The 27307-nt window shown below is 42.4% G+C and overlaps 1 protein-coding gene across 2 annotated transcripts; it reads left to right on the top strand.

Moving 5' to 3' along the window:
- Positions 1 to 21056: 21056 nt before the first annotated feature.
- Positions 21057 to 27058, top strand: LOC110885576 (serine/threonine-protein kinase CDG1). 2 transcript variants are annotated; one of them, XM_022133276.2, is made up of 11 exons: positions 21057 to 21379; positions 21531 to 21939; positions 22048 to 22121; positions 22252 to 22370; positions 22512 to 22627; positions 22980 to 23528; positions 23614 to 23862; positions 23962 to 24125; positions 24777 to 25004; positions 25089 to 25238; positions 26630 to 27058. In XM_022133276.2, exons 2-11 carry the CDS (start codon positions 21750 to 21752, stop codon positions 26948 to 26950), a joined length of 2160 nt encoding a protein of 719 aa, XP_021988968.1. In that variant the 5' UTR covers positions 21057 to 21379; positions 21531 to 21749; the 3' UTR covers positions 26951 to 27058. The 2 variants fall into 2 exon arrangements, with proteins under 2 accessions (XP_021988968.1, XP_035834421.1); XM_035978528.1 differs by lacking the exon at positions 21531 to 21939.
- The last annotated feature ends 249 nt before the right edge of the window (positions 27059 to 27307 follow it).

The raw sequence follows: 27307 nt of genomic DNA, 5'->3' as shown, positions 1-27307 counted from the left end.
GGTGTCTAGAAGGTAGTTTGGAGTCTGGAGAAGATGCTAGGCCATGTAGATGGTCTTTGCTCTTTGTAAATCAAGCTGGAGATCTGGAAGGGTCATGTGATGCCTCTTCCGTACCGGTGAGAATGTTTCGTCTGATGCGAAATTCTCAGCCTCGGGTTGGGTGCCACCTGTTGGTGTGTCGAACCAACCTTGAGACCTTGCTAGGGGTGTGCACAAACTTCGAACCAACCTCTGAGATGGTGGTTGAAGATGTGCACAAACTTCGAACCAACCTTTGAGGTGGTGAATAAAGAAGAGAGTAGTCTTCAGTAGTGATTGGACATGTAATGATGATCCCTTTTGTGGGGTGTTCATGTTCTTCCAATTAGCTCTCAAGTAACCGCACGTCCTTTGCGGTTACCTTGTTGCTTGACATTGTTGGCCACGGTTGGCTGAGCAATGTTGGATACTTGCGTCATTGTTGGCCATGTTTGGTCGAACAATGTGAATCTGGATAATGGTGAAATAAACATGGTCATAGGCATGGTAATGCCCACCATTGTTTATTCTATCCGTCTTACAAGTAGGGTAACAAAGTCATAAGCAGACTTGTTACCGCTGTTCGGCCGCTTGTTGTTCGACGAGATCTCTTATGATCATTGGGGATCTCGTTCGCATCTCTTCCTTAGCCACTTCCCTTCACGCTCCAATACCGAGGAGTTTTCTTTGAAGTAGCTTCGTTCATCTATGTGATGACTTAGTTGTGGCTCTTCCGTAGCAACCATTTGCGGAGCTATGGGTGTGTCCGCAGTGACTCATGAGTGTCTGCGGTTTTGTCACCCCATACTCGCTTGAACCGAGTGTGTTGCTCGGATGTGGCTCTTGAAGGATCAGGAGTCAGGGTTGCTGATGTGCGTGCACGTACATTCCCCTCCTTCTTTTTGTTGAAGAAGTTGTTTATGCACCCTCTGTGGTTGTGAACCGGACAGGAGGGGTTTGAAGCTTGAAGAGAATGAAGGCAATGCGGTTTACCTGTTTCTGAGATGCGGTTCAGTCCAAAGAACAACGCTGGTTCTGAGTATCTGACACACCTGTACGGACTCGTGTGTGTCATTTCAGCATATTCCACGTGTGCTCGTGGGTATGTGCGGACATGCTTATACCCCCTTAACCATGGAAGGATACAATTTTTAGCTATTTTGGGGGGTATGTAAAAAAAAGACATGTGGTATGGGTTATGGTGCGGTATACCAGAGAAACCGCATGCCGCTTGTGTTTGGATAATGTTGTCGCTTTTTGTTGTATACGTGGCTGAGCGCACGTGTGAGTTCGTGGAAGTTGGTGAGATTATATGGCATGTGCTGAAATGAAAGGACATTTGCACTGCCCGAGGTCATTAAATGCACTGTAGCAGGAGTGTAAACTTCTCCTATGTCAGGCGCGTGTGCGGCCACACGCGCGTGGTAACCATCAGCGGAAGCGTCGCTTGACACGTGGTGCCGCATAATTTGCTCTTTTTGAACGTGATGATTCAGTTTCCATGTTGCATTAATTGTGATCAGTATATAAGGGGAAACCGTTCGTGGTTTCCCCTCACTTGTTCAAAATTTCAAAAAATTCGGTTGAGAGAAAAAAGATTCCTCAGTCTTCTCCGATACGGTGTTCTGAAATTCCGGTGAGGTGGTTTGAGTTTTTAGTACTCATTTCCTTTTCTTCGACATTTCTTATGGCTGAACCATCAAATCCACACAATGTGGAGGGTGAAAACCCTGAACAGCCGGTGGCAGCGGCTGATGAAGATGAAGATGATGACGGTGGTGCTCCCGGTGGTGGGTTACCGGTACTGAAGTGGTCCAAGGGTCATTTTAAGATCCTAATGACCACCATACAAATGGCGTCGGAGTGGGGTGCCACCTACCCACAAGAGGGTGACACCGGTGCCGATGCTCCGGCCGGATATATCACCCTGTGGGTCGACTTTTTCAATGATGGCAACCTCCGATTGTCGGTGACGGTGTTTATTGCCGAGGTGTTAGAATACTATCACCTTCACATTTCCCAACCGAGTCCATTTGGGATGTTCCGGATCAGGAACTTCGAGTACACTTTCCGTGCTCATGGTTTGGAAGTCACCGTTGAGAATTTCCAGCGGTTTTACCAGTTAACGGTAAACACCGGATTTTTTTCTTTTAATCAACGACATGGGAGCTTGAAGTTGATGACACCTCCCAAGGGTCTGACCCAGTGGAAGAGGAAATTATTTTACGTTAAAGCCTGCGCGGTGTATGCCAACATGACTTTTCGGGACGTTAATGTGGGTGTTACTGGGGAAGATATTCCTGTTGTCACCGCAAAGACTGTGGATTGGTTCTCTAGGCTGCGGCCTGTTGAACTTAAAAAATTGGATAACAATCAGTTGTGGGTGTTGCGAATGATGCTCACCAGGCCGGATAGGAAGCCAAGGCCTATTGTACGGGAAAAAAGTGGTGGTAAGCTTTATCACCCTTGTGCAGTTTCTTTGTTCCCTTTACTCGTTCTTACAGACTTTGCATGTGTTTTATCAGCTGATGCTCCTTTATGGAGGATGTTTCAGCCGGACTTTGAAGGGAAGGTTGAGTTGATTGCGTGTGGGGAACGGGAAGGTTTTAATTTGGAAATTGTTGGTAATTTCCGCGTTCCTACGCGTGAGATATTGAATGCACAAGGTATCTTCTAAGATGCTCTTGTTTTTAAAGTTCACCCTTGTAATCTGCTTGCTTGATTGTTTAAATGCAGGTACCTTTGGGGATCTGGGGAAGTTTGAAAAACCTGTCCCTAAGAAGCATGTAGAGAAGAAGCAGGTGAAGAAACCCGCGCGGGGTCGCGGTAAGGAGAAAACTGAGGGTTCTGCCGCCCCTCCTTTGGTGTCACAGGCCGCATGTATCTCTCGTTCTTGTTACCGCAGATATACCGATTACGTGGTAGTATCTGACACCCTTGAGGGTTTGGGTGTTCCAGGTGGTGGTGCGGCTGCAGGTGGGACTGCTGCGGGTTCCACCCTTGCGGGCGGGAAGAGGAAACCTGAGCAGACAACTGCTGGTGTCGGTGAGGTGAAACGTCGGGAGCTTCAGTCCAAAAGGGCTGTTCCGACACAACAGAAGTCTGCGGTTGCTGCTGGTAAATGTATAGCTTTTGCAAGTGTTTTGTATGCACACTTGTTTTCTGATAGTTTTTGTTTTCTTTGTTTTGCAGAACCGCAAGATAAAGATTTTTCTATTTTTGACGCTCCTTCGTCTCCCCCGCGTACCGTGGCTACGGATGCGGGTGTTACGAAGGAAACTGCGGCACCTTTTGCCAAGGCGGTGCCCGATCCGATCGTGCGGGCGGAGGAGACTGTGGAGAAGGTTGCGACCCAGATCTTTGATACCGTTGATTCTTCTAACAACTTGATCTCTCCAAATGATGCTGATAATTTGGACCTACGGTTTTCTGATGCTGGGAAGCAAAAATCTGGTGCTGAGCCGCAGAAGTCTCCTGCTGGTGAGAAGGTTACTGGTTCTTCTTCTGGTGGTGCGGGCTATGATGGACCTCCGATTCAGCCTGGGGAGTCTGAGTTGGAGTATTATTATCGCACTTACACACAGGATCGAAGTACAAGTTATCACTGACCCCCTGGACTGTTATGCAGGGGGATGATATTTCCAACGATCCTTCCGCTTGTAGGGAAATTTTGGGTGGCCTGGGCACCCCGTTTGAAGTTGACCGCGCTCGTGCCGCATCCCATGAACTTCGCATCAACCAACTTTCCACCATGCTTGTGGGAAGTTCCATAGTGGCGAACGCCATTATGGAGGACTATAAGTTGTTGAGTCGGAGGGAGGAAGAAGCTGCACGGATGCGGGCTGAGGCGGGGAGGTTGGTTAGAGCTGCTCGCGCAGGTGCGGAGCAGCTTGAAAAAGATAAGGTTGCTTTTGAGAAGCATAAGCAGACTGAGGAGTGGGCTGCAACCGCCGAGCTTAAACAGGTGCGTTCTCTTGCCAAGTTACTTTCTGAGGAGCGTAAGAATTGGAAAGAAACACTTTCCAATGAGCGCAAGACATGGAAAGAATCTTGGGCTAAACAGAATGACAATCTGTTTCGTGCTCGGCAGGAGTTGGCCAATCTGAAGGCAGCAAACGCTGCTTTGGCCAAAGAGAAGGCTGCGACCGAGGCAGCTGCAGGTAGGGCCAAGGACGATAAGGCCCGGACCGCGAAGGCTCTAGAAGAGGCCAAGAAGGCGGGGGCTCATTTTGCCAATGCCCTTGATGAAGCGAATGCTGACCGCACTTGCTTAAACCAGACCGTTGTGAGCCTCCAGGTATGGTTTGCTTTTCCTGTTTTATTCTTCCTTCTGCCTTTCGAGAATGTTTACAAATTTTGTGCAAACTGTTTCTTGCTTTTGAAAGGCTGAGGTTCAGACTCGCGAGGCTAAGCTTGCAGACATTGCTGCCCGCGTGACTGTAGCAGAAGAGCGGGTTAATGAGGCTGTCGAGGCCAGAGATGCCCTGACCTCTTCGTTTAACCAGCTTGAGGCTGACCGTGAGTGGATGCAGAGTCACGGTATTGCACATGTAAGTATCTCGTGCCTTTGTATTTACTTGGATTAGCACGTGATGATCTTATTGTTCTTTTGTTGCAGATTGTTCAAGCTATCATGGATGCGCCTGAGACCGCAACTGGTATAGACTTGATCAAGCAGCGTGCCCGTGATGCTGGTTTTAAAGCTGGTTATAACCGCTGCATCGGCCATATAAACATTTTGTCTAAAGGCAGCTATACTGATGAGCGGTCCGGGTTTCATGACGTGGACACCGAAGCGCTTCTTGAGGCGGCCGTTGCATCATTTTATGACATGTCTCTCTCTTCTGTTGAGAAGCTTGATGAATTCTTAGATGCAGCGGATTATGTAGACCGGTTGCGGATGCTGTATGCCGATGTGGAAGAGGAAAGTACTGCTGGTGGCGGCCAAGATGGCGCGGGTACCAGTGGTACAAAATAGGACTAGGTTGGCCTGCGTGCCCTTTTTTGTTTTCCTCTTTGTATATGTTGGAACTTTATGTAAATCCATTCTGCACTGCGTGGGTGCCTGCATTTTTTGAATGTAAAGTTTAACTGTTGCTCAATTTGTACAAGTGTTTTTACTTCTTGCATGTTTGAACGTGTGTATGCGGAACCCTACCCATTGTGAATGAGGTTGAGTATACTCTATACCTTTGTCGTATGAGTATGCGTCAATTCCATTGTTTGCCTTGTTAGGGTTTAGGAATTGTGTAAGTTTTGTAAAAACTTGTGTATCCGGAACTCTACCCATTGTGAATGGGGTTGAGTATACTCGATACCTTTGTCATATGAGTATGAGTCGATTCCATCGTTTGCCCTGTTAGGGTTTAGGAATTGTGTAAGGTTTGTAAAAACTTGTGTATCCGGAACTCTACCCATTGTGAATAGGGTTGAGTATACTCGATACCTTTGTCGTATGAGTATGAGTCGATTCCATCGTTTGCCCTGTTAGGGTTTAGGAATTGTGTAAGTTTTGTAAAAACTTGTGTATTCGGTCGGGTAGACACTTAATGTTTTGCCTTTGCTGGCCTATTACAATATTTGTGTGTGGTTAGCACTTTGTGTGGGTATCGCGAATGAAGATTTTGCCAATCTGTTTTTGCGGATAGCGCAAAGTGGAACACGCATTTGTAATAGCAGTAACAAACAATATTGCATTGAATTGCTCGTTTATTTATTTGCAAATGGCCTGCGGCCCGATAGGTTACATGGAAATGTAAAAAACATTGCTCACATGTAGCAGCGTCTAAGCTGTTGTGCATTCCATGTGCGTGCGATAGTTTCGCCTTCTAACGTTTGTATATTATACGCACCTTTGCCCAAGACCTCTTTGATGAGGTAGGGTCCTTCCCACTTGGGGGCAAGTTTTCCTAGGCGCTCAGCGTTAGATGCTTCGTTATCGCCAAGGACGTAGTCTCCCGGGTTAAATGTACAAACCCGCACGCGTGAATTGTAGTATTTTTCAAGCTTGGTTTTGTACTTGGCCTCATTGATGGCAGCGTTTTCGCGCCTTTCTTCTAGGAGGTCTAAGTCAAGTCTGCGTGCTTCGTCGTTCGCTATTCTTTTGATAGCCAACATTCGAGGTGAAGGAAGCCCTACTTCCGCGGGGATTACCGCTTCTGAGCCATAGACCAGGCTGAAGGGTGTTTCCCCGTTGCTTGTTTTTGGGCTTGTTCGGTGAGCCCATAAGATGCTTGGGAGTTCATCGACCCAGCCACGCCTGGCTGTTCCCAACCTTGCTTTGATGCCTTCGACTAGAATTTTGTTGATACTCTCAACTTGGCCATTCCCTTGCGGGTGTGCCACGGAGGAGAATATGTGTTCAATATGTAGTTCTTCTAGCCATTTTTGAAATTCGTCGGCGGCAAAGTTGGTGCCGTTATCGGTAACGATGCACATTGGTAGACCGAAACGGCAGATGATGTGTTCCCAAATGAATTTCCTGGTTATCATAGCAGTGGTTGAGGCAAGTGGTTTTGCCTCTACCCATTTTGTGAAATAATCGACGGCTACTATGATAAATTTGACTGCACCTGGTGCGTCTGGGAATGGTCCGACCACGTCAATTGCCCATTTCTGAAAGGGCCATGCGGTGGTGACCGGGATCAAGTTGTTCTTGGGGCGCAAGGTCTTGGGGGCATGCCGTTGGCAATTAATAGACTTGCGCAATTCTTTGACGGCATCCAGGTGCATGCCGGGCCAGTAATACCCAGCATTCATGATTTTAGCCACTACCATGCGTGGTCCTGCGTGTATGCCGCACATTCCCTCGTGTATCTCTCTGATGAGGTATGTGGCATCTTGGGGTCGACGCAGCGTAGGAGTGGGCCCAGGTATGATTTGCGGTATAGGATACCGTCTCCCATTTGGTAATAGCACGCTTTGTATTGCAACTTGCGTGCCTCTGACTTGCTTTCGGGAGTCACACCTGATTGCAAGTATGCAATGATTGGTGTCATCCAGGATGTTGTACCGTATTGGATGACATTGACTTGGCGTAGGGGTACTGAGGGATTCTGCAGGATTTCAATGCGTATCTCCTTTGCCAAGTGTTGGAAGCTGGTGGACGCGAGTTTTGACAGTGCGTCCGCGGATTTGTTTTCACTTCTGTTGATATGACGGATATTGAAGGAAGTGAATTTTGATTTGAGTTGCAAGGCTTGCTCGAGGTAGAGGATCATGATATCCCCTTTTGCGGTATAGTCACCGCGCACCTGACCTGCAACTAACAAGGAGTCGACGTGTGCTTCCAGATGTTGTACGCCGAGCTTAACTGCTAGGCATAGCCCTGCCAAGAGAGCCTCATACTCTGCCTCGTTATTTGTGCTTTTGAAATCAAGGCGGATTGCATAGGTAAGCTCCTGGCCGTCGGGGCTGACGAATCGCAGACCTGCGCCCGCACCTTCTTCGTTGGACACACCATCGGTAAAAAGTGCCCATATTTCTGAAGAAGGTGGCGGTGGTGCAGGGTTTTGTTCTTGTTCGCATTCTTGGATGCGATTTGCCGGTACCTCAGCAACGAAATCTGCCAGGACCTGGCCTTTGATTGCGGGGCGCGGCTTGTAGTTTAGCGTGAGTGCGCCCAACTCGATTGCCCGTTTTGCTAACCTCCCAGAGATGTCAGGTTTGGATAGGATCGGGCCGATCCTGTAGTTGGTTAACACCGTGATGACGTGATTTGCGAAGTAGCGTCGCAACCGTCTTGATGCGTGTACTAGTGCTAGTACCAACTTTTCCATTATTGAATATCTCATTTCTGGGTCATTGAACATCTTGCTGATGTAGTAGATGGGTGTTTGAACTCCCTCCCGCTCCACTATTAGTACCGCACCCACCGCATTGTCTGCGGCGGATAGGTATAATATAAGTGGTTCGTCTTTGCGTGGCGCTGTTAGGGTTGGGAGTTGTATCAAACACTCCTTCATTTCCCGGAAGGCATCCTCAGCATCTGCGGTCCACTGAAATTGTTCTTTCTTTAGACAGTTCCGCAGGGTCTTGATGAAAGGATAAGATTTAGCTGCATGGTTGGCTAGGAATCTATTTAGTGCGGCTAGCCGGCCGGCTAGTCGTTGCATCTCTTTCATTGTTGAAGGCGATGGCATGCGGTCGATCGCCTGAACTTTTTCCGGGTTTACTTTGAATCCATCTTTGGTTACGATGAATACAAGGAATTTGCCTTCTTCCATTCAAAACGAGCATTTCCCTGGATTGAGCTTCATATTGACGCTTCGCAGAGTTTGGAATGTTCTTTCAATATCAGTGAGCATGGTATCCTCTTCCATGCTCATGACGACCAGGTCGTCCATGTAGATTTCGACACTTTTGCTGATTTGCACGCGGAAAGTGTTGTTCATCAGTTTTTGATAGGTTGCGCCCGCGTTGCGCAACCCGAATGGCATTTTTGTATAGCAGTAATTTCCGGTAGGGGTGCGGAATGCCGTTTTGTCTTCGTCCTCAATTGCCATCTGTACCTGGTGGTAGCCTTTGTAACAATCGAGGAAGCACTTCCATCGGAATGGTCGAGGTTATCGACTTTTCGTCGATTTCCGGAAGTGCGTAACAATCCTTGGGACAGGCTTTGTTGAGGTCTTTGTAATCGACATATATGCGCCAGCCCCCGGATGGTTTTTCTACCATGACCGGGTTGGACAACCAAGTCTGGTACTTAACTTCCCGCAGGATGCCTGCGGAGAGCAGTTCTTCGACCTGCTCACGCATCGCCTGGTTCTTTGCGGATCCAAGGTGGCGTTGGCCTTGGATCACCGGCTTGATACCTGGTAAGGTATTCAAGAAATGTTGCGCAATGTTGCGTGGGACGCCGGTCATGTCTGCGGGTGCCCACGCAAAAATATCTTGGTTCCTGAAGAGCAGCTGCTTCAGGTGCGCTTTGGTGTTGGGGGACAAGGCGTGGCCCAACGTGACCTTTTGTTCTGGGTATTTTGCGTTGAGGACCCATTTTTCTGGTTGGTTGTTGGGGGTTGGCCTTGCTATCTTGGTCGGACGCAGTTCGTCCGACATCATAACTTCCCTGCGTGCATAGATTATTGCGACGCCTGTTTCGGTTGGGAAACCGATTGCAGAGTGGGGTACGGACGTAATCATGTTGAAATCACCTTGGGATTCTCTCCCAAGTAGCACGTCATATTTGGAAGTATGAGGTAAAACCATGAAGTTTACCTCTTCTGTTCGTGTGTGCCTTCCGCTGGTGAGGCGCACAGGAAACGTAATTTGGCCAAGGGGAAAGACAGTTTCCCCTGCGAACCCGGCCAATGGGTAATCCACTGCTTGCAACCGATCTTTGTCTTCCTGATCGAACTGGTTGAAGCACTGCTCATATATGATGTCAGAGGTACTGCCCGGGTCGATGAATAATCGCTCGGTGCAGTAATGAGCTAGTTGGCCTGTAATAACGACGCGGACCGCCTCGGACTTTTGGGAAGACGACTTGCTCGTCTTTCCAGTCATTGTCCGGTCTTCTCGCCGTCTTGCGCGGCCTTCCTTTGCCTCCATTGATCATATGGGTCGAGGCCACATACATGGTCCTCTTCCCGGAGGAGGTGCCCTCGCCATGGGGGGTGATGCGTTTGGTGGCTTTTTGTCCACCTGGCAACAAGTGTTGCAGCTTTCCCTCCTTTAGGGCTCGCTCAATCTCCAGCCAGAGACTGATGCAGTTATTTGTTGTGTGGCCTGAGTCCTTATGATACTCACAGTAGAGAGTGAGATCTTGATTTCTCTTGGACTTCATTGGTTGGGCCGATCGCAAGGTCTTTGCGTCCGTAAGGAGGACTTCGCTCGGCGACTTGGTGATCTCGGTCCAGTTGCGGTCCCGAGATTCTTTCTTTGATGCCCGGTTATCCCGTTGGGCATTAATTGTTGCCCTTGTGTCAAACTGGTTGGTACGCGGGAAGTATGGTTTGGAATCGCTGCCGCGATTCCCTGCGTCCCGGTTGCGCTTATTGTTGCGCTTGGGCTCGTAGCGGGAGGTTTGACCTTCCGCATGGGGCTGTGCCTTTGTGAGGTGCGGTTTAAGGGACCGCTGAGTCTGGGCATATGTCTTGACCGCAGTCATGACATCTTCCCACTTTTTTGGCAAGCCATCTTTGCCGGAGATAGTCATAACCATCTGTTCATCTCTGACGGCTTTGATGAAGTGGTTACGTGCCATTTGGTCAGCCACGTCACCTATCTCCAGGCATTCTTTATTGTAGCGGACGACGAATGCTTCGAGAGATTCGTCGTCCCTTCGCCAGATATTCATGACGTCCATCGTATCACGTACGTGACGTCGCTGCTGGCTGAAATGTGCGAGGAACTTTGCATGTAGTTCCTCAAATGAGGCCAGTGATCCCACTGGCAAAGAATCGAACCAAGCCCTGGCCAGACCCGTCAGGGTCTGGGGGAAAAATGACACCAGGTGGGCTCGTCCCACCTGCCGTTGCACCCTGCGCCCATGAAAATGTTCATGTGATCGTCCGGGTCGGACGAACCGTTGTATTTCCCAATGTTGAATGGGAATTTTGTGGTGGTGACATGGGCGTGTGCGATTCTTCGGGCGAATTTGGAGTTTTCGGCCGCGACTCTTGGCCTGTAGGGTTGGTTCTCGGGGCGCTTTGTAGCGCGGAGATATGTGTTGCGGGGGTGAGTGGGAGGAGAATAGTTGCGTCCTCCCGGTCTGCTGCAAGTGTCATGAGAATCCCCGCAATATGTATGGTCGTCCGGGTCGGTGCGGCCATACCCTTCGTGTTGGGGCAGCGGTCCTAGCCGGCTTTGAATGCCGGAACTGCGATGGACCGTGGATTGCCGCCTGTTATCGCCTTGGGGGCCTCGGCGGCTTTGTATTAGGCCTCTGGTGCGAAACCCATATGAGGAATCGTCCTCATTTATTGTGTGGACCTCACAGTAGGAGGATCCGCGGTCTTCACGCCTGCTTCTGGAGGCTGGATGTGAGGGTGCCCTGCCGTCATATTGTAAAATACGACCCGCAGGTGTATGTGGTGCCGGGGTAGGCCCGGCTTGTATTTGCACTTTAGCGCAAGCTCGGTTGTATGTTGCGGCCAGCAGGGCCGCCTGTTGGTCATACCAGGTGTGAGGGTCCATGTCCGGAGGGATCACAGATGTGTACTGTGATAGGTCGTGTCCGAACGTTAGGGATGGACCCCTTTGCGTTGATGTGCCAATGTGGCCGGGATTTAGGTCTGGGGGAGCGGTCCCCGCATTCCCTGGGTTGGTGGGGTTTAGGTTATCCCCGGTAGTGTTATGTATGCGATCTGACATGATCTTTTGAGAGGGAGAGGGATGGTACAAAAAAGTGCTTAAGAGTAGCGGTGGGCGCCAATGATGAAACAGTGGTTAACCGGGCAGGGTTAACACACTGGTCTCGTCAGGAAAGGTTAATCCCTTCCTCTCGAGGATCGCTGGCTGGATCGCCTGCCGGTTGATCTCCTGCACAAGGAAACAAACCGTGACTCGTAACAAGGAGGATGGGGTGGGGGGTGCTCCTTGTTACCACTCTCCGGCGTGAGAATCAGTAGTCTGCTTGGGAAGCAAAGTATGATAGTAGTAGTGAGAGAGTTGTGAAGAGATACCTCAAACCTGGTTTGGGGTTGGTATTTATAGCCGAGGAGTGAAGGAGGAGGTGGATGGATAGACTGACGGCATGCTGCACCTTTGTAGGTGTGTCAGGCATGTCGGCCGTGGAAGTGACGCCACGTCAGTCTGTCGCTTACGTAGACCTGATAGGCGGCTGCCATTGGTGCTACTTGCTCTGTGGTGTTAGTCCCACTTGCTGAGTGCACAGGATGCGGTGCGGGCCGCATCGCTGTTTGCGGTAACTGTAGACGTTCCGGCGTCTCACTCTTTGATCAAGAAATACGCGAGATGCGGTGCCAAGCCACATCGTCGTCTGTGGTGACTGTTGCTGTTATCCAGCTCCCTTGTATTGATAGAAGTGTTCACTGGATGCAGTGCTAGGCCGCATCGCTGTGAACGCTTCTGTTTTCATACACCAGATGCGGTGCCATGCCGCATCACTATACCGTCTTCATGTTCCAGGTGAGTCCTCCTCCATCATTGGGCAGATTGGATTCAACCACTATGTCGGCGCGTTCCCGCACGAACACAGGTAGGTTGTTAGCTAGTGGGGGTTTTGATAAGGGTAATGGTCACTCGCGGTCGATGCTGACGCGAGATCTGGGACCATACCCCTTCACCAGTCAAAGGTGGAATCCCGCAATTGGGCGCTGATAATGGAAATAAGATGAGCAAGTTATGATACTAAGGAAGAAGTCCTAATGTGATCTAAGGGCACGTTAAACTAAGGCAGGCATAAATAATGACCATTTTACGTTATGAAGCTGTGACATTGTCTATTACTAACATCAAAATAATAGACTTAGTTAAAATTCTACTTAAACGAAGACAAATCAGCTTTGGCCAGAAGTGTAATCATTTAAGCATGTGTGCAAAATGATTGTAACAAATCAGCTTTGGCCAGAAATTGAGACAATCACTTTAGTTATGCACTTGTTAAGTATGCCATCTATGAAGGAATTAAATCAGCTTTGGTTAGATATTAAGACATTCATGTTTATGATGCACACTTAACATAGCTTTCGTAATACTTGGATGATAAGTAGATGTATCAAATCAGCTTTGGCCAGAAACGATACATCAAAAACTCATTCAAGTTAAGCCATTTTGGTTTTGTAAAACATTATCTGATTCTGATTAATTAACTAAGTAATTACAAAACCAATTATTTAATAGCAAACCACCTGTTAGCATGGATCGAACTGAGTTATGAGATCTCGAGTCAGTTATAAGGTATCAATTCGTAACCTTGTTGTTTCGAGTCGGAATCATGGTCTCGACTACTATATTTTATGAGATCTCGACTCATAATGAGGTCTCGAGTCGCAACAACGGTCTCGAGTCGCAACCACGGTCTCGAGTTGTGAAGATTGAAGCCCTAAGTCGAAACCTTAGTGGTCTCGAGTCGAGACCTTAGTGGTCTCGAGTCGAAATCATTGTCTCGAGTTGTGAATATTTGAGAACCTTTATGATTTCGAGTCGAGATCTCGTGGTCTCGAGTCGAGATCTTGGTCTCGGCTTGTTGGAAAGGACCTCGAAACTTCTTGTTAACAGCTGTTAATGCAAAACATAACTGAAAATTCGAAATTTAAGGGATTGTGTGATAGTGTTTCCTGTTTTATAGTTGATCTAAACTTATCAAGGATTTCGAAAATTATAACTTTATATCCTTTTAACAGTTTTCGAATAAACTTAAAAGATAAATTGGATCAAACAGGAAAAAACACTCATCAATCCTAATTACATTCCAAAACATAAAGGAATTTTCGAATTTTCCTAAGAACATGATGAACCCTAAATAAAAAATAAAACATAAATTCTGGAACCCGAAACTTGAATTTTAAGGTTTTTCTAAAACAGATTTCGGTTATAAGTTTACACATTTTGATTTCGAGACATTTAAAATGAAATCTTTTCCTCGAAACAGAGATCTCGAGTGGATCTTTGTAACTCGAAACCGGCTGTTAGGTTTATTAAATTATCAAAATTTTGTTTTCCATATTTCTATCCCAGAATTGATGGATACGAAAACAGAACTGACTAATCAACATATGCTTGGATACCACATGTTGGATCAGTTCTGTTTAATCATAATGGAAAACATGAAAACATACCTGTTACAGCAGACAGTGCAGTGGACAACCCAGTGATAGATGATGCTATCGAGTTCGACATGTTTGTCAGTGTGATCTGGTTCCTCCTTAGGGTGCTGACTGATGATGGTGATGATGAGAACCGAATAGGGGATTCGATTATGGAGAAGAGGTCGATTGATGTTATGCTTATTAGGTTATGTCTAAGTGTGTAACCTTTTAACCTCTACATAATTCTCCTTATATAAGCACCCAAGAGGAAACCTAATTAGTTAATAAGGGTAATATGGTCCATCAACAATTACCAACTAATTATTTAATAGGTTATTATATATTTTGATCTATATTATGTAAATGATTATAATGGCTACTAGATTAAATATTAAACATAATATATTTAATCTTACATGCCGCTCAAAGGAAAAAAAAGAGGAAAGAATGAAATGCCATGTGGCATCTAGTAGCTTAAGTCATGTGGCCTAAGCTTGTTTTGATTTATTATAATTTATAGATTATAGATTATAGATTTATAGACATGTAATGAAAAAATAATAAAGTATACCGTCTATTTTGACCAATGGTTGATTGTTACTTAATGTATTTGTAGGTTATTTTTACACAAATTAACACAAGAGTATTCTTGGTCCACTGGCTACAGTTGAGTTGACTGTGTATTCAAATCCTCACCCTTTCGTATACTTTTAAAGAGCGATTGATCCATATCTCACATAACTTCTAAAACTGTTGTGATACACTGATACGGTTATCTTATATGATACGGCATTGGAACATCTCCTTTATTCAACCATAATTAGGTTTTGCGTCCTAATGTCATATCTAAGGGTGTAAACGAGTAGGGCCGAGCCCAAGTCCGAGCTCAAGTGGGCTCGAGCTCGGCTCGTCCTGATTTTATGAAGCTTGAGCTCGAGCTCGACTCGGTTCGAGCCTACTTATTTGAGCTAGAGCTCGACTCGCGAGTAAAACCCAAAGCTCGAGCTCGGCTCTATCTATTTTGAGAAAAACCTCAAACGAACTAAAAGCCCGGCTCGATCTCGCTTCTATATCGCCTAAACGAGCTAAAGCTCGGCTCGAGCTCTGCTCGCCAATGTTATCATCTTTATTATTATATTATATATAAAAAATAAAATGTTGTTTGGGCTCGTTTAGGTTTGCGAGCCTAAACGAGTTTTGTATTTCAGGCTCAAGCTCGGGCTCGATAACTAAACGAGCTCTATTTCAAGCTCGAGCTCAGACTCATTAAAGCTCGGCTCGTTCAAGCGTTTAACCGAGCTGATAACGAGTAGCTCTTGAGCCTCTGGGTTTGTTTGCATCACTCATATCATTCTCAAACTTAAATATGGCGGTTAAATCCAATTGCTTTTGTTTTCTTTGTGAACGCAGAGGCGGACCCACCCACAACCTAAGGTGGGCGGGCGCACCCCCGGAATAAACAATAGTGCTAGGTTCCGTCGAAAATCCTGTCCGCACCCCTTGGAATTTTCTGTCCGCACCCCTTAGGTAAAAAGTGTTATCAATTTATATTTTTAAAATTTTTTAGTAAACTCTTATTTAAAAAAAATACTACCTAAATTGTATAACATATAATACCTAACGAACTTAACCCAATACCTTTACCCACTTATAATACCTAACTAACTAGCCCACTAAGTCTTAGCCCATTAACCAAACCCAATCATAATTCAAACTATAATAAATTAAATGAGCCCAAAATCCTTAGGAATTCCTCTCCCGCTCTCTCTCTTTCGTCCTCTCCCTGCCAACGAACACACCAACCAGCGACAACACCATTAGCAACCGGTGACCACCGTGATCCGACACCATTCCTCTGTCGTCGGACACCAAATCCAACCAGAATCAGAACAAGGGTAAGTTTCTTATTTTTTTGATGATTTTGGCTGATATTATGGGAGAAAAAGGGTAATAAAGTTGTTAAATAGGTTTGAAATTTTGTGGGTTTTTACGTTGTTTATGGTTTTTTAGATGATTTTTAGGGTGATTATGTTGTTTAAATGATTTTTAGGGTGAACACAACTTACATTACACGATTTCTAGGGCTTGAATAGTTGAAAATTAAAATTGAACATTATGTTATGGAACGAAAAACTTGTGGATCAGTTTGTTTATGATAAGAACCATGAGTAGGGATTTTATAGCGTGATTTCTCAAGAGTAAAGGGGCTAAATCATCTTTTGAATTCATTGATGTGGATACTCTTCCTTTGGATCATTATGATCGCAAGCCGATTGAATCATATATTGAATCAATGAGATGAGATTAGAAGGGCATATCTACTAAGAGGACCATGTCAACCAAGAGGTATCGAATTCCCACAATCAACGTTTCAAGGTAACGAGTTAAGAAAATTTAAGAAAGAATGGTATGACAAACATGATATAAGGGATGGTTTGAGTATAGCTCAAAATCGGATGGCATGTATTGGTTATGTTGCTATTTGTTTAAGAGCCACTTTGGAGATCGTAGAGACATGTTTAGTTTAGTAAACTCTTATTTAAAAAAAAATACTACCTAAATTATATAACTTATAATACCTAACGAACTTAACCTAAATACCCAATACCTTTACCCACTTATAATAGCTAACTAACTAGCCCACTAAGTCTTAGCCCTTTAACCAAACCCAACCATAATTCAAACTATAATAACTTAAACAGCCCAAAATCCTTAGGAATTCCTTCCCCGCTCTCTCTCTTGCGTCCTCTCCCTGCCAGTGAACATAGCAACCAGTTACAACACCATCAGCAACCGGTGACCACCATAATCCACCACCATTTCTCCGCCGTCTGACACCAAATCCAACTGGAATCCGAACAAGGGTAGGTTTCTTTGTTATTTTGATGATTTTGGTTGATATTATAGGAGAAGAGGGGTAATAAAGTTGTTAAATAGGTTTGAAATTTTGTGTGTTTTGACGTAGTTTATGGTTTTTTAGATGATTTTTAGGGTGATTATGTTGTTTAGATGATTTTTAGGGTGATCACAACTTACATTACACGATTTCTAGGGCTTGAATAGTTGAAAATTAAAATTGAACATTATGTTATGGTGCGATGAACTTATGGATCAATCTGTTTGCGATAGGAACCATGAGTAGGGACTTTATGGCGCGATTTCTCAAGAGGAAAGGGGTTGAATCATCTTCTGAATTCGTTGTGGATACTCTTCCTTCGGATCCTTATGATTGTAGGCCGACTGAATCATATAATGTGAATCAATGAGATGAGATTAGAAGGGCATATCTACTAAGAGGACCATGTCAACCAAGAGGTATCGAATTCCCACAATCAACGTTTCAAGGTAACGAGTTAAGAAATACTAGTTCATCCTTCCATGGATTTCTCAAGACTAGAGATCTTCACAAATCTTAAAATTTTAACATACCTTATGTTGTGGGGATATTGGGTGTTCAAGATCTTCAATCATGCATTTCAAATACTTTAATTTGATCTTCAATTTCTCAGGTTTTAGTTCTAGGGTTTCAAGGAGGGGTTTTCTCCTCTTCTCTTCTCAATCTCGACACGCACACACATATGTCCGTGTTTATATTTTTTTGTCATATTCATATTTCCATCTTTGGTCACTAATCAATTCAGTCCCATGCTTTGGTTTTACATTTATAAGACTCCAATTACTCATTTTGGTAATAACACACACATATTTTTTAACTATCATGCTTATAATATTTACCATCTAGGTAAATATTTAATTATTAAATATTTTTAGGGTGTTACATCTGCCACATTCCTCCATCACCCATCTTTAGAGTGTGTGTAGTGGTCTCGGGATCCAAGATTGATCGTAAAAGTTTTTGTCAAACAAAGGTCATGCTTGGCTAATGTTTTACATCACTTGGTGAAGACAAGTCTTTTATGTATTACTTTTGATTTCCAAGCTTTGACTAATTTTTTAATTGGGTATGTATTAATGACTTTAATAACTAGTTTTTTATATTGAAAGTTAACTTTATTATATCATCTCTTCATGTTTTGTTGATTCACCCATTCATGTCTTTACGGTCTATATAAAGCGCGTTAATTGCTTGGAAAGGGGTTAGAAGGGTGGTTTGGGTAAAGTTCTTGCCTCGATCAGTGTATAGATCCTGCGAGGACTTGGTTCAAGCTTATTAGGACTTCTCTTGAGGCATATAGCATCAAATCTGGGGAAGTAAGAACAGTTTGAATCCCTTATAAATAAACTACTATTGAAACTTTAAACCAGCCTTTCGGGACAGTATCTCTGCTGACTCAGACCAATATGGCCGAGTGTAGCGTTGCCTCCAAAAGAGTGACATGCCACATTTTGTATTAATAACTTACTTAATTATCTTTTCAATATTTCGGCCCTGCGGGACTGTATCCCTGCTGACTCAGACCAATATATCTGAGGGTAGCGTTGCCTCCAAAAGAGGGACATGCCACTATAACTAAGATAATCTCTTAAAGAACCCAAAGTGCGGAAATCATCAAAGGATACGTAAAAGATAAGTCAGAACCAAGTGATTCTATTTTGTCTATTTGTTTCTTTTTATTATTTTAGTTTCTTCTTCATTTTTTTAATTACTAAAAATCTTCTCTCAAAATTTGGTTAGATTAAACGTTGACGATATTCCGGTATTAAAAGCTATTGTGTCCTTGGACGACCTCGGTATCTTACCATCACTATACTACGCCAACGATGGGTGCACTTGCCCTAGCGTGTTGTGGAAAGTGATAGTGTTATATTGTGTTTTATAAATTTAAAGTTTGATAAATGAGTAAAAGTGCTTAAAATATATAAAAAATTATACCCACCTCGCACCACGTCAATAACATGTTTAACAAATGCTGTTTGTGCATCTTCTAAATGATACTTTGTACCGGAAGTGGGTTGAATCAAGAAATGACACTTTCAAGGCCCGGGGATACACGTTGGAATTCCCATTACAAGACACTTTCCTGTTTAATTTCTTTATCCAAACATTATGGAAGTTCCTGGATGGCTAGTAGAAATGGGTCAAACTCTTCCTTGTAGCAAACAAGTAGACGAACTTCTAGAGGATATGAAAAAGTACGACTTTGTATTTTACATTCACTTGATGGAGTATATTCTAAACATCACACACACATTGTCCCAATGTCTTCAAAGAAAAGAGCTAGATTTGATGAATGCGGTTAAATTGGTTTCTTCTACCAAAAACCAACTTGAAAAGTTTAGGTTAGAAGGTTTTAATGAGTTCTTGGAGAAAGTTAATTCCTTTTGTGACATGTATGAACTTGAGGTGAAAAAATTGGATGATGAATACGTTAACCCAAGGTGGCCAAGAAAGAAGAACATCACAAATCGACATTATTACGAGTGTGATTGCTTCAATGCGGTTCTAGATTTGCAAATTCAAGAATTTGGAAACCGTTTTAATGAGGTAACATCGGAACTACTTGTTTGTATGAGTTGTTTTAGTCCGTGTGATAATTTTAGTGCATTTGACATTCCAAATATACTAAAGCTAGCCGAGAAGTATCCATATGATTTCAATGAAGACGAAAAACGAAGGCTTCCGGTTCAACTCGGAAACTACATTGATTTTGTGAAAAAAAGATAAACAATTCGCCAACTTGGATGGTTTGTCAAGTCTCCTAAGGTTAACGGTTTCAACAAATATTCACGTAAATTTTACATTGGTGTATCGGTTATTGAAGCTTGTTCTCATATTACCCGTCGCAGCCGCTACCGTTGAAAGATGTTTTTCGGCAATGAAGAATGTGAAGACCGACTTGCATTATCGGACTGACGATGAGAATTTAAGTGATAGTTGTATATGTTATATAGAGAAAGACTTGCTTAAGAAAATGGTTTTATATGATGTTTTGGATAGATTTCAATGAAAACTCGTAAGGTGATGTTTTAATTATGTTTGTTACAAGGTTTGGCGTGTTTTTGATGATTATATAAATTTAGTTTGAGGTTCTTTTGTTTTATATGACCCGACCCGATACGAACAAAATTTTTTATTTATATACCTAGGGGCCTGAAATTTTTAAAAATGTTCCTCATCCCCATGGAAAAAGTACTGGTCCGCCACTATATGAGCGACTAAAGTTTTATAAAGCCGACTAGCAATTAACATATTTTGAAATCAAGCCACGCAACTAATTTTAATCTTATAATTCCTATTAACCAAGCTTGTATACAAATAACTAACAATAGTATCAAAAATAGTTTAGAAAGTTATGAAAGAAATTGTTGTTTTTGAAACTAAAATAGAAATGGACACTAACACGCGAATGAAGAAAAAAAAAAAAAAAGAGAGAAAAACACAGATATACTGTAATAAAACAAATGAAACTCAAAGAATAAAGCAATACACATAACAGATGCATAATGTAATCAAAGTATCAAACATAAAGATTTGTTCATACCCTTATATTCACCAAAATAAATAATATATTCTATAACATGTTATCACATATTCACCAAGTTAACCTAAAATGAAAGTGCTATTAAATAGTCAGTACGTCAAAGACTGTTGTGGTGGGGCAAATAGATTCCTAACGTGGTCCTCGTCTTCTAATAATGACACTAATTTAACAATAAATCATAATAAATATATTTTTCAAAATAATCTTTATATCACATGTTATATATTATATTACAAAAAAAAAACACACACACACACCTTATCAAAGTTGCAATTTAAAAAAAAAATGGAATGGAATTGGGAAGCTTTTCTTTGTAAAATTGATCTTGGTTTGGGGAGGGAGGAATTTGAAATCCAATGAATTTCTTTAATCAATGAAATTTGTGACTATTTCAACATTCCATTCCATTCCTTCATTAGAGTGAAGGATTTCTAAGGAATGTTGAAATAGTCACAGATTTCATTAGAGTGAAGGATTTCAAATTCCTCCCTCCCCCAACCAAGATCAATTTTACAAAGAAACACTTCCTAATTCCATTCCATTCCATTCCATGAAACGAACGCTACCTAACTGATCCTTTTCCATGAATCATTTCACCCCTTTTTTTAATAAATAAAATACACCCCAAAGAAAAGAACATTCTCATAATAATTTATTAAAAAAAAAAGTCCTGTAGCCGTCGGTGGAGGTCAATAATGGTGGTTAAATTTTTAACGGTCACAAGTCTTTCAATCCTCCCCGCTCAAATAACTACTCTTCAATTCTATTAAAACTTTTCTTTACCTACACGTCACAGTCACTCAATCAATTTCATTTATTAAATTAAATTAAATTTAATTTAATTCAATTCAATTCCAACACCTCTCAAAATTTAATATTACCACCATGAAACTGCTGAAAAAATTTAACCGATCCCACCATTTTTCGCGGGAAATATTTGATATCCGCCGACGCTTTCTTTAATTTTCTTTCATCCCACCATTTTAACCAGTTTCTTGAATCTTTTTGTACATTAATCAGAAAACCCATTTGATTTTACCGATTTTCTGGTTAAACTAAAAAAAAAACCCTAATCGAAAAATTAGATCTTTTGAATAATTGTATTGATAGTTGGAGTAGGTGGGTGGGTTTTGATTGATTTTGGGGGCAACTTCATCAAATTTGGAATGACGATGGAGTTGCATCACAAATTGTTCATGATTTTGGGTTAGTTTTTTTTGTTTTTTTATTTATAAATATTTTTGTTTGATTTGTTTGTTTGCTGCCCTCAAATTGATATGCTTTATCTGATTTTTTTTTTTTTAATTTTGTCGGTGGGTTTTATCTTTAATTTTTTTTTTTTTTGGAATTTTGGCAGGTGGGGTTTCTTGAGAATATTGTATCTTTTGGAATTTAGCCAAAAAGCCCACGGATTTTTGAGATCTTTATAATTCGAATTTGCGGTAAAAGATTATATTCTGTTTGGAAACTGTTGTCTTTGCCAGTGGCTCTGCAAATTTGGTGAAGAAGTAGAATATGTTTGAGAAGAATTTGCAGAGTTTTTGATTAGTTGGTTTGAAGAAGAACAGAAAGTACAATGACGTTTGAGGCGGTTGATCATAATCATGGTCATGACCATGATCATGATCATCAAGGTGTTGACAGCAAGAATGTTTTGGTGGGAATTCGGTTGGATGAATGCGGGAGGGAGCTTCTTGATTGGGCTATGGTGAAAGTTGCAGATTCAGGCGATCGTGTGATCGCGATTAATGTTTGTCGAAATTCAGGTAGTCTTTTTTTTTTTTTTTTGAATTTGTTGTGGTTCCTGTTGATGGGTATGTATGTTTTAAATTTTGTGAAAAAAAAAGATTCAAGCTTCGTTTAATGTTGTTCAGATTCTGTATCCAAGTATAAGACTTTGTTGGATGATTATTTGGCTGATTATGAAGGTCTCTGTGATCACAAACAGGTACTTTTGGTTTCAAGATTTCCTTTTAACAGTGGCAGATTTTAGATTAAAACTAACTAAAATAATAAAAGAATCTTGATTTTTTTTTTTTTTTTTTTTTTTGTAATCTTGAACACGGGTGGTTTTGCAGGTGGATCTCACTGGGCAGGTATTAAGAGGGAATTCAGTAAGAAAAGTTTTGGTTAGAGAAGCAAAGTTTTATTCTGCAGCTGCAGTTATTGTTGGGGTCAGCAAGATCAAAGCTTTTGGGTATGTAGATCTTAGGAAAGGAAAAAAAAAAACTCTTTTTCGGCTAGAAGCTCAAATCAAAAGACTCGCTTTCGCTTTTGATTGTGTGGTGTTAAAAACCGGATGTTGTTTTCGTTCTTATTGTTTTCTTTAATTCCGCAGGGGTTGGCTTTCAATTGCCAAATATTGCGCCAAGAAACTACCTTTAGCTACTGAAGTATTGGCTCTCCATAACGGGAAAGTTGTTTTCAAGAGGTTTTCAAATGGCGAGCTTTCAGGTATTGTTTTCTCCCTCATTTAAATGAGTCAAAATCTGATCATGAGCATGCAATATAAGCAAGTCGGGTAACGGGTCAAATAAATATCCCGAATTCATCATTTCTTCAAAACAAAGCTATTGTCCTTGTGACTCTTGAGTGCCTGAGTGGTGGGCCTTCATTTTTGGGATAAAAAGTAATGATTATTATGCAACAAGACAATGATTAGCAGCCCCCTCCCCCTCCACTTGGGTCCGCCTCTAGTTAGGCAGATGGTCGGTTCATTTCACAATTTGGTGATCTTAATGCACCCGGGAATTTAAATTTTTGTCGGGTCACACAAAAGTATTTATATTATTGTTTCTTTCAAAAGTGTCAATGACAGATCCAAAGCCGAGTTTCTACTTGATCGGGAACACGCATTTAAAAGATACCCAATCTGAGTTTTGTGAATCTGAGGCGTCGGATATGGGCAGACATAGTGTCGAAGGGGCTCAAAACGGAGATATAAACTCATTCGAATTGAGAAAAAAAGCTTTGAGTTCGGTTTCAGTGGTAATAGAAGACTTTGCACATCAAAGGCCCGGTTGGCCACTACTTCGGGCCAATGGTGTGTTGACCCCATCAGCAAGGGAGGCTAGAAAAATGTCGGTGGTCAAGTGGGTCATGAACCTGCCAAACCGGTCTGCACCAGGAACGCCTAGGACCACTTCTTCATCTAGCACTGAAGTTAGCCCCAAGAGTTTGGGATCTGATTCGAGATCCGAATGCAGCATATTTACAAATACAAGTAATGAAAGTAACACACCAAAGAGCCATGAGTTGCCTGAAATCTTGAACCTTTTACTTAAAACTAACTCGTCTCGCTGCCAATGGATCGGGTTTGATCTACTCAAAGCCTCAACTTCTCACTTTGCGTCAGGTAATTAATATATTTTGAAGTCAAGGCATTTTTGTCCGTAATTGATTTAATATATATTTTTTTTTAACTTGTGTTTTTTTGGCAGAGAATCTGATAGGGAAAGGTGGTTGTCATCGCGTGTATAAAGGGATATTTCCTGATGGAAAATCGGCGGCTGTCAAGATCAGGAAGTCTTCAAAAGAAGCATGGAAAGATTATATTCTAGAAATCGACATTATGACGTCACTAGATCACAAAAACATAACACCGCTTTTAGGGATATGTGTGGAGGACGACAACTTAATCTCGGTTTATGATCTCGTGCCTAGAGGAAACCTGGAGGACAATTTACACGGTACGTGTTTTTGTTAGAAAAGCCGAAGAATCGTGTTCTTAGTAAGTCTCATCTAAATCTGTGTAATTAATGATCATGATGCTTTGTTTTGGTATTCAGGTGTAATGAAGGATAGAGCTGTTTTATCATGGGAAATAAGACTGAATATAGCCATTGGAGTTGCAGAGGCTTTAAACTATTTGCATAAAGAATGCCTTAGGCCCGTTATTCATCGTGACATCAAGACGTCTAACGTTCTTCTCACTGATGAATTCGAGCCGCAGGTACATCCTAGATTTTCGTCTCAACCCAGACCAAACATGATTCGTTTTGGCCTATTACCAAAATCACCGACCCGCACATTTTCTTGTCTCTAAAGTAGGGGTGTGATTTTCTGAGACGATAAGAAACACGACGCGAACATAACGTAAAACTTGTGGGTTTGGGTCAGTTTTAGGTCGAGCCCACGAACACGTTTAGCTAAACAGGTTGTGTTCATGTCACCCGGCAGGTTCACCGGTTGAATCGTTTAGCCCATTTATTTATTTAACTTTTTAAAATGTGGTTTATGTAATAACTTAAACTATTATGCCAAAATTTATGAGTTTAAAATAACTAGCATATTTCAAACATAATTGCTTCAAAAAATAAAAATAATATGCAAGTATAGACTTTTAAAGTATTTATATGTGAAATTATTATTATTATTATTTTTTTTATTTCAATTTTTTTTTTCAAACACCATCAAATTTCAATCCAATATATTTATATGTGAAATTAAATATATTTTTTCGGAAGGGGTCGTGTTCATGTCAACCCGCGAATAAAAGTGTCTGGTTTGGGTTCAACCCGCTAACCAACGAACATGACCCGTATAGCAGCCCTACTCTTAAGTAATGCTTTCTGGATTCTTACCCAAAATTTCGTTTCTGCAGCTATCAGATTTTGGGCTTGCGATATGGGGACCCACAACCTCGCCATTTTTGAGTCACAGCGATGTAGTAGGAACTTTTGGGTATCTCGCCCCTGAGTATTTCATGTATGGTAAAGTTAGTGAAAAGATTGATGTTTATTCTTTCGGGGTCGTTCTTCTAGAACTTTTAACAAGAAAACGACCCATAAGCTCGGATCCTATTAAAGGCGAAGATAGTTTGGTTATGTGGGTGAGTATCTTGAATCCGTTTGTGAAATCTTGTAAACCAACGAAAACATTTTCTATGGTTCTAATCGTATCAAGTGTAATCTAGGCAAAACCGAAGCTAGAAAAGGGTGATCTAGCAAGCATACTGGATGTTGATTTGGACAAAGAAGCCAACAAAAGTGAAATAGTTCGAATGGCGCTTGCAGCGATGCTTTGTCTCACTCGCTCAGCTAGACGACGTCCTACCATGAGCCAGGTTTGAACAATTTATTTAAGGAAAATTGGTATTTAATAAACCAACCTTTGCCCAGTTGGTAAATAATAATCCAACCTACAGAATTGGTATATAATAATCCTACCTATCAACATGTTGGTACTCAATGAACTTCTGTTAGTTTTTTTTAACTGAAGTTAGTTTTTAAGTTTTATTTATTACACAAACAGTCCCTGTAGTTGTAATTTACTAGTTTTAACTATGAGTTAATAGGCAAAATGGTCCCTGAGGTTAATAGCCACAGCACCGCCACCGCCACCGCACCGCCACCACCACCACCGCCACCACCACCGCCACAGCACCGCCACCACCACGATTAACGCGGTAATTTACGACCCTTAATTTCGTGATTAACAAGCGATTAACGCGACATTAGATTTACAAGATCTCTTGAGAGATCTCAATATCTCTATACATAAATGCCTTTTAGTCTCATTCACAAACAAACACAGAGAAGTAATCTTCTCAACTAGAAAACCCTTAGTTTTCTTTGTCTGCATATTGTACATACACACACAAACTTTATTTTCTTCATCTCACAAACAAAACCCTATCTCCTCTCTTTCTCTCGATTACTTTCACAAGCAACAAAAACAACCCTCAATCTTCATTCCCTCCTCTCGATTCTTTGTCTGCCGGTGGTCCCCTCCGATGAGCGACACCCCCCCTCCAATTTCCGATTGACAACTGCCACCACCAGATGGTGGCATATGGTGCGGCGGTGCGACACAGAGAAAAACGGGAGAGAAAGAGACTGAGAGGCGAGAGAGAGAGAGGCTGAGAAGAGAGGAGGGCGGCGGCGGCGGAGGTGAGCAGCGGCGGCGGAGGTGAGCAGCGGCGGCCGGCAGTGACAGCGGCGGTGGAGCTTGGCTCCGTCAAAATCTTCCGGTAAACATACCCCCCTTCGGTTCCTTTTATCTTCTGATGATTGAAGATGGTATTGATTTGTTGTGGTTAATATTGTTTAACTCAGATCTGAGTTATGTAGGGAAACGGGTGGTGGTGGCGGTGCTGTGGCGGTGGTGGTGGTGGCGGCGGTGGTTGTGGTGGTGGCGGTGCGGTGGCGGTGGTGGCGGTGCTGTGGCTATTAACCTCAGGGACCATTTTGGCTATTAACTCATAGTTAAAACTAGTAAATTACAACTACAGGGACTGTTTGTGTAATAAATAAAGCTTAAAAACTAACTTCAGTTAAAAAAAACTAACAGAAGTTCATTGAGTACCAACATGTTGATAAGTAGGATTATTATATACCAATTCTGTAGGTTGGATTATTATTTACCAACTGGGCAAAGGTTGGTTTATTTAATTGTTTTCAACATGATTTATTTATTCAGACTCAATAAATCTATGGACTATATAACTATTGGCAGGTTATAAAAATTTTACGCGGGGAGCATGATTTGGATGAGAGGGCATCTCCGAATGATTGGGAAGTGTCGTGTAACAATTGTGATCATGATCATGATGATGATGATGATGATGGTGATGACGATGAAGTTTATCCGGAATCAAATGCAGAGTCGCACTTGAGTCTTGCGTTTCTTGACGTTGAAGAAAAGTCAGGATGGTTTGGTAGTGTTGATGTAAAGCAAAATGCCCGTATATCGTTGGAAGGGTATTTGAGGGGAAGGTGGAGTCGATCTTCGAGTTTAGATTACTGTATAGGGAAAGCTGGTCTTGGAGAAATGTAAATAGTTATGTATAGTTTGAGAATGTGTAAGAAAATATTACCCTCAAGTTTATGAAGTATAAAAAGGGTAAATCGTTAGTATCTTAATAATATTTGATTTACCAAGTCATAGTTGTCTTACCATTACCACAAGGCAACGACAACCGGCCGATTTTGATTCACTAGTTCTTCATACTTTTACGTTCTTATTGCTAACATGACCAATATGCTTAGAAAATGTCATAGTTTTGTTCCATCTACTAGAGTCTTCTGTCACAAATGCATCACACTCACCATGGATCCTGTCGAGTCCTCAGGTCACTGATGACGTTCAAAGAATCTCGTTGACGTTGTGGTACCCCTGTTTCCGTCTCCTACA

Source organism: Helianthus annuus, chromosome 10, assembly GCF_002127325.2.
Source record: "Helianthus annuus cultivar XRQ/B chromosome 10, HanXRQr2.0-SUNRISE, whole genome shotgun sequence".
Classification (NCBI taxonomy): Eukaryota; Viridiplantae; Streptophyta; class Magnoliopsida; order Asterales; family Asteraceae; genus Helianthus; species Helianthus annuus.
Note: the sequence above shows the minus strand (reverse complement) of the source record. Positions and strands in the feature narration are given on the sequence as shown.